The 12,587-nt window shown below is 41.0% G+C and overlaps 1 protein-coding gene across 24 annotated transcripts in view; it reads right to left on the bottom strand.

Annotated features, from left to right (window-relative positions):
• LOC147027910 (UDP-GlcNAc:betaGal beta-1,3-N-acetylglucosaminyltransferase 7-like) overlaps positions 1-12,454 on the bottom strand; it is a 46,318-nt gene extending 33,864 nt beyond the window's left edge. For 16 of the 24 annotated variants that reach the window (XR_015057328.1, XM_085877678.1, XM_085877675.1 and 13 more), the window contains exon 1: positions 7,625-7,762. Coding sequence is in view for 15 of the 24 variants with exons in the window: in XM_085877678.1 (XP_085733804.1) it covers positions 7,625-7,711 (87 nt within the window). In the remaining 9 variants the exon portion in view is untranslated. Of the gene's footprint in view, positions 1-7,624; positions 7,763-12,413 lie in introns of those variants that run through there. The other 8 variants (XM_085877680.1, XM_085877688.1, XM_085877686.1 and 5 more) reach the window with 6 other exon arrangements.
• Between the last annotated feature and the right edge of the window lie 133 nt (positions 12,455-12,587).

Here is a 12,587-nt window from a genome sequence, read left to right as displayed (position 1 = left end):
AGACAGTGAAGATGTGTGGATGAATCAGCTACATCTCAATAGAAAGAAACTCTTCCATTTCTCTTTTACCTTAATCCTCTAAAATAATACCAAACAGGATGTGATATTACTTTCTTACTACAAACTCTTACATGGTTAAAGGGCATGACATGACAGATGCAAATGTTTGGGTGTACAGTGGCCTGCAAAGGTATTCACCACCTACCAATAATGGCACATTAAGATGAATTACAAATTATGCAGAAACAATTTTTCCAAATGAACTATTTTTCATAACTGAAGAGATCAAACTAAACATTGATAGAGTTGAAGGAGGTTACATGTCAGGAATACCTGTAAAAAAAGAAAACATGGACAAATCAAAATTCACTGGTTGTAAAAGTATTCAGCCCCGTCAGGCAGTATTTGGTGGCAGAACCTTTTACAGCAATGATTGCTCAGTCTCTTTCTTGGTTGGTCTCTACCAGCTTTGTACAGTGAGATTGTGAAATCTTTTCCCATTCCTCACTTGAAAATTGCTCTCGTTCTGCCAAGTTTGATGGGGATTATCGATGGACTGAAATCTTCAAGTCTCACCTTAAATGATCAATTGGGCTCAAGTCAGGAATTTGACTGGGCCACTCAAGAACATTTATTCTCTTATTCAGCCACACCAGTGTGGCTTCAGCTTTGTGCTTCGGATCATTGTCCTGCTGAAATGTGAATCTCCTACCCAGTTTCATTTTCATGGCTCACTTTAGCAGCTTTTCATCAAGGATTCTCCTGTACTTTGCACCGTGCATTGTCCCCTTCAATCCTGACAAGCTTGTCAGTGCCTGCTGATTAAAAGCAGCCCCAGAACATGATGCTGCTACCACAGTGCTCGACAGTAGGGATGGTGTTGACTGGGAGATGTGCAGTGGTACGCTTGCGTCAGACGTAAGACTTTGAATTTAGACCAAACAGTTCAATTTTTGTCGTCTGACCACAAAACTTTTCTCCACATGCCTGTAGAATCATTAAGTGTTTTTTGCAAACTCCATACGAGCTTCGAGTTGTGTCTTTTTCAGTAATAGCTTTCAATTTGCCACTTGTCCATGGAGGCCAGCTTTGTGAGGGGAATGGGATATCGTTGATTGATGAACACTGAACCCTCATCTCAAACATAGAGTCTTGCAGATCTTTCAAAGTCATTGTTGGATTTACAGTGACATCTCAAACCAGTTTCCTGCTTGCCCAGCTGCTGAGTTTGGATGGGCGACCTGATCTGGGTAGATTATGGGTGGTGCGATAAGTCTTCCATGTCTTAACCCTCTAGAGCCCACGAAATGTTCTGGGTGAACAAAAAAAAAAAATAAAATAAAATCGACCCCTGGGGCTCTAGAGGGTTAAGGATGGATTACACTGTATGCAAAGGGATAATGAGTGCCTTTGAAATCTTCTTATAACCCTCTCCTGAACGGTGATTCTCCACCACTTCATGTCTGACTTCTTTAGAAAGCTCCTTGGTCTTCATGTTTGCCTTGTTGGTTGACCAAGTTTGTTGATAAGTGGGGGAGCTTAATTTTTAAGTTAAACCACTGATTACATTCAGGTGAAAATCATTACACTTATTTTGTAACGTTCAAACAAATAATTTGGTCCTGAAGTGATTTTAATTTTTTATTTTTTTATTTTATTGGGAAAAGGGTTTGAATACTTGTACAACTGAGAATCATCTGATTTTCTCTGTTAATCTAACTTATGAACATTTTATCTTTGTCACTTTTGAGTAGTTTGTGAAGACTATATATTAAGTTTGATTTGAAAGCATCATGAAATAAGCTCAGGTGGCATCAAAAGGCAAAAACTTTGGAGGGGGGTGAATACTTGTACAGGCCACTGTAGAGTAACAGAAACGTGATTATCTTTGAACAAACTTGACCAACATTCCACACTGACACATCAATGAATTACTAACCTGATTAAAATACATAAAATGTTGGGTTTTTACTGGAACATGACATCATTAGAGGTCTTGTTCCCCTCTTGCTTGAAGACATGGTCCCATGATAAGTTTATATTTTGTGGTTTATATTGTTGCGGTTCTGTGAAGCCAGCACTCCACCCCCCCCCCACCAAGGCCATGACACCCAACATATAGCAGTCCCAAGACAGTTATTTCATTAGTATTCGTTCAGCTAGCCCTTCCATCACGTCTCGTGGGTATTGTGATGACTTTGTTAGGTATTTAATTACATCTGCTATTCTTTCATCTATTTTACTTTATTTAACACACGACCTCTCCTTCACGCATGCATGCCAGACTAAATCGCATGCATGCCACAGAAATTACATGTACATCTCATTTACACCTCCCACTCATGCACCATAAACACCCCCAGTTTACTTCCCTCCTCCCTTTCCTAAGCGACTGGGAAGCATGGGCCCATCAGCTACACCTCAAGCTGCCTCTGTCTTTCTGTGCTCTCGAATTTCCTCGGGTGTGTGTCTGATGGCACCTGTTATATTAGATTAAAGATAAGATTGAAGAAGTTTATTATCAGTGCAAATTGCTCTGTGTCCTGTCTTGCCTCTTTGTAGATATTTGCATACATTTTTACCAACTTGTGAATAAAGCGTTTTTAACGTTTGTTTAACTGTATAATAAATTTCTTATGCAACAAATGTACCAAGTTCGCTGTCTTTTCTTCCATTGGTCCAGCATGTTCCGCACGTGAAGGCCCGGTCACACCTTGACGTTTTAGCCAATGTATGCCGATTTTTGAATTTTTTTTCTAAAACGCTGGCACACGTTGAATACGTTATGGGTAAGTTTTGATAACATTGAGAGCACGCTGAAAAACACTGCCATACGTCATTGTACGTTGGCTTTAAACGTTGTACTTTTTGGTTGTCCTCAAATTTTTTTCATGCTTGAAATTTCACGACGTATGCCGGCGTATGACTCGCACGTTCCGCTACGCTGGCCACAAGTTGTATGCACGGTCTGCGATCGTTGACAGACGTCAACACATGCTACTTGTAAGTTAATCATAAGTTGAGACACGCCGAGGTAATGTTTAGCGTACCCGAAACTTATTTCTAACCTATGATTAACGTGTTGTTGGCACGTTACACGATCGTTGCCACACGTCGACAGACGTTACTTTTAAGTTACTCATAGGCTGAAAGACGTCGGTATAATGGATCGTCCTTGCGTCAGCGTCCACGGCCACGGCCAGGACACTTATTTGCAGCATTCTTCAAACTTTTCTTCGGCATGACGAGGATGTTCACACTTTGATGTCTAGCTTGGCTATGATTCCAATTGTCCATCGGCAGCGTCTATTTAAAATAGTCGAGTTTGAGCGTTTTAACACGTTCAGAAGAAACGCTTCAAATTTCCAAACCCCAGCGTCAAAAAACAAAGGCGAGTGACAGCAATTTAAATCGTTCATTGTAAACAATGAAAATAGTTGAGTGGTACCGTTTAAAAGTCGTTGAGTGTAAAAAAAATCGAATTGTTGAGCGCAAGCGTCTACTTTCAATAGTGGAGTTTGAGCGATTTAGCACGTTCAATAGAAACGATTAAAATTTCCGAGCACCAGCGTCAAAAAACAAAGGCGAGTGACAGCAATTTAAATCGTTTATTGTAAACAATGAAACTAGCTGAGTGGTACCGTTTAAAAGTCGTTGAGTGTAAAAAAAATCCAATTGTTGAGCGCAAGCGTCTACTTTCAATAGTGGAGATGCAGCCATTTAAATCGTTGAGTTTATCATTTAAATCGTTAAATCGTTAAACGCAAGGACGATCCATCATAACCCACACCCTCCCCCTCACACTCACCTACTACTGCCAACATGAACAAACTACTACTAATACTAATACTAATACTGATACTGTTACGGCTGACATGGACATCGACTCAAAAAGGAACTCGAAAACACTGTTGGTTCCCCTTTTATGAGCAGCATTTTTATATACCAATTCCCAAAACCGCTGGGAACACGTCTTTATATGGCAGTTGTAAGCTAGAAACACGTTAATTTTTTTTTTTTTTGTCGACCAGAAGACGTCATTGGAATACGTCTACATAAGTCGATGTGTCTTGGGACTACATAAAGAATTGGTTCAAAGCACGTCAAACATAAGTCAGAAATAAGTTTCGCGTAAAAAAGACATTACCGCGACGTGTTTCGACTTATGAGTAGCTTATAAGTAGCCTTTATGGACGTGTGTAAGCGTCCACATATCGTGTGTAAAACCTATCCCCATCGCATGCGGAACGTGTGTCATACGCCGAGTACGTCGTAAAATTTTGAACATGTTTAAAATTTCTTGACGTACTCTACTTACTACGACGTATAATAGCGTACTTTAGCGTTGTACTCACGTATACCAAACTTACTCATACCGTATTTGACGTGCCCCAACATTTTGGACACATTTTTCTTAGGTCGGCATACGCTGGCAAGATCGCCAAGGTGTGACCGCGATGTTGACACTTCAATTTCTACGGCAGTTATGATTCGAATCGTTGTGAGTCAGCCTTTTAATAGGCTACGTCACGACATCGTCGGCGATGCATGCAACACGCTATGCCTAAGTTAGACTATCGTTGGGCATCGGTTGTGTCGGCCGACAACAGGTTCAGCATTCATTGGTATAAGTTATCTATAACACAACGAAACGTTCTGTGTCCGTTACCAATGCGTTATACATAAGACCAAGTCGCTATGAATACGTCCGAATCTTTAAAAAAAAACATCAAAAGTTCAACGTAAGCCAGCGTTTTAGAGACATTTTAATACGTTGCCATCGCTGGCTAAAACGTCAAGGTGTGACCGGGCCTTTAGTTTAGCTGGGAAGTTCTGCCCCACTAATTTGCTCTTGTTCGCCAGCACACACCCACTATATCCACTAGGCAGTAATCCGGGTGTGTGCTGACGGCACGAGACCCCTCTTGGTTTGGCCGTCCACGGGTAAGATATCACGTGAAGTTGTGTAAGTCTGTCAGAATTGGCAGTACCAATCGGCGTTCATGGTTGCTCAGTAACCCACTGGTGCGCGGAGTTATCTGTGTTTGGATCCTCAGGATCAGGCGTTCGGGAGGGACCCGAGTGCTTCCCCTCGTGGCGAGCCTTGAACCCCTGATCCGTAACAATTTTGTTGATGACTATAGAGACAGGGTGAAACACAGTACATCTCCAGCTCAAGTTATTATCCTTCAGTGATAACAAAGGTAATTAAACTATTTGCATAATTACCCCACACATGTGAAGCAAAAAGCAGGGTTAATCAATGGGTCCAATTCTGTCTGTGTTGACAAATGTCAGTTTATGATCGAGGAACAACTTGATTTCAATTGAATGTTATATTTTGAACATTTATCAGAAAATGAACCTGCAGTTTAACAGTACTTTGGTTCTGAATTAGTATGTGTGCAGATGTGCAGGATATCTGAATCACACATGCGCAGAGAGGAGCGAGATAATTTTTTTTACTCTGTCTGCCTGTCTGGTAGTCAAACAAAAATTTTAAATCTTTCCAAACAGGAAACCTGTTTTTAAAGATGTCATAAAGGACACAAACAGGCACGAATAACTAATGAAACGTGAGAGGGTAATGTAACACACTGGATAAAACGGTGGGAAACTTCCAAATAATTTTTCTACAACCTTTAAAATCTTTATTTTATTTCGATTGAATTAGATACTTAAACACTGTAAAATACAAATCGTCTTTTAACACTTTCAAAACCCCTCCGTTTAGCAGTATTTGGACAAAATATTACGGCATTTTACATCATCATGACGAATCTAATTTTCTGCTCACAGACCCCACCAATTTACTCGTTTCTCAAGACAGTGTGGGGTAAGGTATTCTATGAACTCTAGTTACCTGCACCACCAAAGGTGGAAGGAGATTACGTTTTCACCCTGTCTGTATGTTTGTTTGTTTGTTTGTTTGTCTATTTGTGTGCTCAAAAAGTTGTGGATGGATTTGGATGAAATTTTGTGGTCAGGTTGGGTGTGTGACAAGGGCGAACTGATTCGATTTTGGTGAAGATCCGGATCCAGATCCGACAACTACAATTTTTAAAGCAATTCTTCACCATTGAGAGATAGGGCCAAAAACTATACAGAGCACGATGTCTCAAAAAGTTGTGGATGGATTCGGATGAAACTTTGTGTACAGGTTGTGTGTGTGACGAATCGATTCGATTTTGGTGAATTTTTTAAATAAAAATATGGGAATTAAATTTTTTTTTTAAAGTGATTCTTCACCATTGAGAGATTGGCCCATAAACGATGTATAGCATGATATTTCAATAATGCATCAGAGCTGATATGTTCTCGTGGATCAGGCATTGCATGGCAGAAGTATGCGCTCTCACGAGTGCCCTTCTTGTTATTAGTCATTAGATGATAAGCAACTGATACCTACTGGTTGCTCCACTTCCATACCAACTGGTTCAATTCTGAAGATGCAGTGTTCTGGACCCGTCCTCACTAGCTCCACAATCGCTCCATGTTTGATGTTTGACATGGCCCATAAACGATGACATGTTTGAGACACCCTTTTTATATAAAATGTCGAGGCTCTCGGAAGAGAGTTTCAAACAAACATTGGAAAAAAAACATGCTGGGCAGACCTCTCTACGTGTATATGGTCTTGTCCCTGCCCTTTAAGTAGAAGTAAATCTGAAAAAAAATTCAATGGCCCGATAGCTGCAAAAACCCAAGTCGAGACAGTGAAGATGTGTTCATGAATCTACTACCATTCAAGAGAAAGAAGCTCTTCCATTTCTCTTTTGTTTTTAACTGCCTGTGGAACCAACTTCCACGTTCTCTTCAATCTCATCCTTTCATTCATGTACTGTATTCAAGGCAGCTGTTCATCACCATGTCGGATGTTGTTTATATTGAAATTCCAAAACCATGATCTGTCATGTGGCAGGGTAATCCCCGAGGCATGGGCAAGCTGGGCAGTTGCGCAGGGGGCCTCCACAACCAGGAGGCCTCCCCATATTTCATGAAAAAAAAATTGTAAGTAAAAATGTATTTGTGAGTGCCTGAATGGTAGTTAGTGGAACAGATACAAGATATTCATCTTATCTCATTGTCTATTTTATACAGAAGTTCAGATTCTTTGTTCTTGAAAAAAAATATACTTTGAGGATGACTGCAAATATGTCTTGTCACCTTTTTAGTATTCCAAGGTAGGGTGGGCCTCCACTACTGAAGTCTGCCCAGGGGCCACCAAATGTCTAAATCCGGCCCTGGGCTGGAGGGCAGCTGTCTACCCCCTTGTGATGGCCTTACGTGTACCTGACTAGTTTGTGCATGATATCCATTCCCCATTCAAAAACATTCTTTTCTATCCCCATTAACCCTACCCAAGCCTACATCCTTCCAAATTTCCAATTTTTCCTTTTTGAGTGTTTGCTTCTGCAGCCATATTGTGCACCCCGTGTGCCCCCCCCTCTCCCGGTCCTCATCAGGGACGAAGTGTACAAACGTCTTAAAACGAGATCAGGACACCTTATTAATTACTTATTATCCAGGTAAAGTCAATTACAGGAACTCAATTAAAGTTTAAAGGTGTAAATAAAAAAAGACACAATAAATCACACACATTCCAGCGGTCGACAGAACACACCTTATCAAACAGGTGACCCAATCGATAAGTGCAGTCCGGTGACCGAAGACTCGAGAGTTGGACCGCAACTGCTGGGAAATATAACATTGCCGTTTCCGTTCCAGGTGGAATACGTCATCATTACACGAGCACGAGCACGTGCACGTGCGCGTGCTCCGCCCCTCCCCCTCACCTGAGTTATTTTATTCATTTTTACCGCGAAAAGTATGCGCGTTCAAACGCCTTGGTTTCAACAAGCTGTTTTTGTTTTTTTTTACTTTTAAATGTGAGCAGAAATCTTTGTTTCTTTTAAAAAGTTGCGACTCCAACAAGACACTTCCGAGTGAGCGAATTTATCTTTGGAGCTAATTGAGGGGAAAACAGGTTATTCACCCATGGCAGACTTAATTAATTAATTAATTATCTAAGCACTACCTCGCAGACCCCCCCTCCCCCAATCCCCCACCATTTCTCTCTGTTGTAACTTTTAAAAATAACTTTCCTTCATGAAGATCCGAAATTAGAACAACAACGATCACATGAACAAAGCAAAATCACAGCAGCCTTTGAGTTCACAGTATGTTTGGAGAAATAAATAAATAAAGTATTAAATCTATTAAATTATTATTATAATTTTATACGTTGAAGTTCGTGCCTGTCCGCTCGTCGGCAGCTGCTGCTTTCGGTGCTGCTTTTGCTTTTCTAGCCTGGGTTCGAATCCCAACCGAACTTCCAACCGTCATGCCGGTGTTTACACATTGGGTGATTCATCAATGTGGGTGTCGTCCCTCGGATGAACGTTAAGCTGGGTGTCCTTCCCGCCTGCCAGCATCAGTTGGTGAACATTAAAGATCACACGGTGTCCGCGAACAGTCGGCAAGCTTTTCCCGGCACCCTGGGCAAATGATAAATTCCTGTCCCAACATTAGTCGAACGTCAGGCTTGGCCAGCCGATTCGTGAAAGACTTGAGCGACACTCCCTCCCCCCCCCCCCTCAGATAACCCCGCAAGAACGTGATCTTTCACCGGCCATGACTCTTCAGTCGTGTAATGATGAGGAGGTGAGGACGAGCCGACGAGGGTTTCTGCGAAACTGTTTTAAAAGAAGAAAATTACGGGAGAAGCTCGGACCCCTCAACGGACCCTGGGGCAGCGACCCTGTAGTGATGGATGTTAACCTGTGGTTGGGGAAATGATGTGGGCGGCATGGATTGGGGTTTTGAAGCACCTGGAGTCCTTAAGGAGGCAAGGGAATTTCCGTAATGATGGCACTTTAAACTGAAAGGGGTCAGCGAAGTTTGCAGTGGAAATTTAAGTGGGAATCCAGGACTTTTTGAAGCTACAGGAGAGTGGAGATCCTGTTGATGGGGGAACTGCTTCTCATGGCGTGGTCGCTGTGGATAGGTAGGCAGCAAGGGGTGGTGAAAGGAGGGGAATAGTTAAACGTATTACATACCAACACCAAGAGTTTAAATAATAAGATGGAAGAGCTTGAGGCCAAAGTGCAAGTACCAAAGTACTAACCCCCCTCCCCCCAGCCCCTGCAAAAACCCCCCACAAAAAGAGAACCCATACCAGTCAGGTGGCTTACCACCATAAAATAATGAAAATAAAATAATGAAATCATTACAAGAGTGACAAAAGTACAAAAAAATTTTGACGAGTAGCTCTCTCTTCATCGAGTGCAGCCTGTGGCTGCTGGTTGCATCATCGGTTGGGACGCAGCTCTGCCACTGATGCAGTGTCGTCCTTACCAGTACACTGGTACTCATTTTGCCAACCTCGGAAGGATGACATGCTGAGTCAACCTCCTGGTGTATTTTAATTCAGTGGCCAACAGGGCTTGAATTCAGGACCCTAGGATCCCAAGCCGCCACCGCAACCACAAATCCAACACCAGGCTTTATGAGGAGCTATGGATATAAGTATGGAAAAAAAAATCCCATTCTCCAAAAAATCAGTCCATATTAAGGGTATTGACCGACCAATATACTTGCAAGTCTTCTATTTTGCAAGTAACAAACAAACAGAATAATGCACGTGACCAACCAATAAACAGCATTTGAAAAATCTTCGATTTTTGCAAATAACAAGCAAACACACTGACAGACAGACAAACAAACAAGTAGACAAGCCGGTAGGCGACGAGGGATTCGCAAGGATCGAAGCGCTGGATACTATGCTTTTCATTCTGACCGATCCACCTACGAAGATTCATTGCCAAGACGTATTGGTTCACATACAATTGTTCCTCTGCCTGGCAAGATTTTTCCTATTGCGTATTTTGCCAACTGGCACTCCTCATAAAAAAATGACGTTAAATAGACACCCTATATTTGAAGGACGACCATTTGAAAAATAATCAGTTTGCTGGTTTGTGCTGTGGAGCCTTGCGTTGCAGACAGACACACACACACACACACGAAAAACCCGATAAACTTCTCTCAATGCTCTTGTTTGACCACACCTCCTGAGCCACACAATATTTTTCATAAGCCACGCCCACTTTCCATAAGCCACGCCCACTTTCCTACGCCACTCCCACTTTTCATCAACCACGTCCACTTTCCCGAAGCTCTGCCCACTTTCCTAAGCCCCTCATAAAAAATGATGGTAAATAGACACCCGATTTTTGAAGGACTACCATTTGAAAAATAAAACCTCAATCCAAAAATCGGCTCGAGTAAAATTTTCTAAATATCTCGAAGTGTTTAATTCCGAAGTCTCATTTCTTTATATTCAAAACTGAAGGACAAGTATTGAAAATACTGTACACGGTTTTTTGGCCGCTGCACAGCAACGGGAAATTAAAACGCGCACATTCCTAGCACATATTGCACATGTTGGCAAAGTTTCATCGAAATCGGTTCGCTGGTTCGTGCTGTGGAGCTTCGCATTGCAGACACACATACACACACACACACACACACACACACACACACACACACACACACACAAACACACACACACACACACACACACACACACACACACACGGGAAAACCCGAAAATAAGGGATATCTAGCATATATAGCGAATCCAACAGACATGGGTGAAAACATAACCTTTGGTGGGCAGAGGTAACAATGATGTCAGAATGGATCCTGCATAGGTACTTTGCTACCATCTTTACATTATTTGCATCCTTTTGCCTCTTTAATGTTTTTTTCCTTGTATACATAAGCTACAATGGTCATTCTCACGTGTATGTCAAAAATCCCCTTAACCCCACCAACGTTGGTTTGTTTAGCCCTGAATCTGAATTATGAATTATTAATCTGAATTATTAATCTGAATTATGGATATTTCATATAGTGCAAAGTACTCAAATTCAAATCACACATACTGTATGTATTTGCCCATTATTTACCAATGTATTTGTAATCCATGTCAAAGTACATTGATGTGATGTCTACTCATATGTCTTTGTCCTGCAGATTATTTTTGTGCAAATTTCACTGTTTAAATCATTCATTAAAATAAAATCCTCCCATACCCTAGGGTTGGGTAAATGTGATTGAAATTTTGTGCATAGCATTTTCTATGGCTGTTTTCAATGCTGAATCCGAATCCGGTCGATTTTTTTTTTTTACCCCCGATGACCTTTGACCCCCGGAACCTTAATTTATTCAAAATGGCGGCCAAAATTGACCCTTTTCATGTTTTCCTTCTCTAATGTGACGAATAAGGCTTGTAATATATCATTTCATATGTTTTTCAGGTCAAGAAATATGCTAATCACATTTTCAAATTGATTGGATGTTGTATAGTACCGAAATCAAGTAATTTAGGAAAAAGGAAGACTTGAAGAAAAAGAAAAATACTAGGCTATTGAATGTGATACAAACTTGCAAAAAACACAAAGGACCTCTGACCCCAGACAGTCTATATTCACTGAGTACACTATCGGAGAAAGAACATCTTGCGGAAGTGACATATTTACGCTTAACTGTAGCCCCAGACATACGCCAACAAAGACGTGTGAAGGATGGAGCAGGGAAATTCCGCACTCAAAAATTCAGTTTGACCGAACTACACAACTCAGTGCTGGATTAACCATTAGGCAGACAAGGCATGTGCCTTAGGGCCAGCCAAAAATTATTTTCACATTAAATATTTGTCTTTTTTTGTATTTAATATTTTGTTCTTGAATCAGTTCATCTTTTGTCTGGGGTCCATTTCCATGAGCCCGAGATCTAATTTAAAATTTTCAGGCCATTCTCTAAAATTTCGAAATGTGCCTTCAGGCCAGCCGAGGCTTAATCCGGCACTGACACAACTCTCTAAAGAACGCTATCAAACCCGATGAATCCGTGCAGGATAATGTTAATGAACTTTTGTTGGCGGCACCGGTGTGATCTCGGTCTTATGTTGATCTGAGAATGACAAAAACAGTTCAATTTTAGCAAAATATTGTTCGGTTTTCAAAAATTGTGTTTTAAAAAAATCATCAAATCGTTGCATAAGTGTCATTTTCGTATTCCCTCATCGGAAAAACCTATAAATTGATATATTACAAGCCTTATTTTCTCTCAGTTGGTCAGAAATTAATTAAAAATATATCATTTTTTGGTCGCCATTTTGAATAAATTAAAGTTCCGGGGGTCAAAAGTCATCAGAGGTTAAAAAAAAATTCCAACGTTCTCAGATTCAGCATTGAAAATGGCCTTAAAAAATGTTCTGTGAAGACACTTAACCGAAAAAAAAACACTTCACTATTTACCCAACTCTACTCATACGTATGTGGGCAATCAGCACAACTCCAACCACAATTGTTTTATGATTTTTAGATTAAAAGTTGACTTTTTACCTCAGAATTTATTCCGATCTTCCTTCTCCGACTTCCTTTGTGAGTGCGTTGGTGCCTGTCTCTTGTTTTGTACGTGTCTGCACGCCATGCGAGTGTAGTTAACGGCAGTTTATTTCACGGAATGGTCGATGGCTCTTCAACTATTTTCCTTATAAATCCTAAGATTAAGTTAAC

The sequence above is a fragment of the Eptatretus burgeri genome, chromosome 4 (assembly GCF_056783735.1).
Source record: "Eptatretus burgeri isolate ZD-2024b chromosome 4, Ebu_testis_v1, whole genome shotgun sequence".
Classification (NCBI taxonomy): Eukaryota; Metazoa; Chordata; class Myxini; order Myxiniformes; family Myxinidae; genus Eptatretus; species Eptatretus burgeri.
This window is presented reverse-complemented; position numbering and strand designations above follow the sequence as displayed.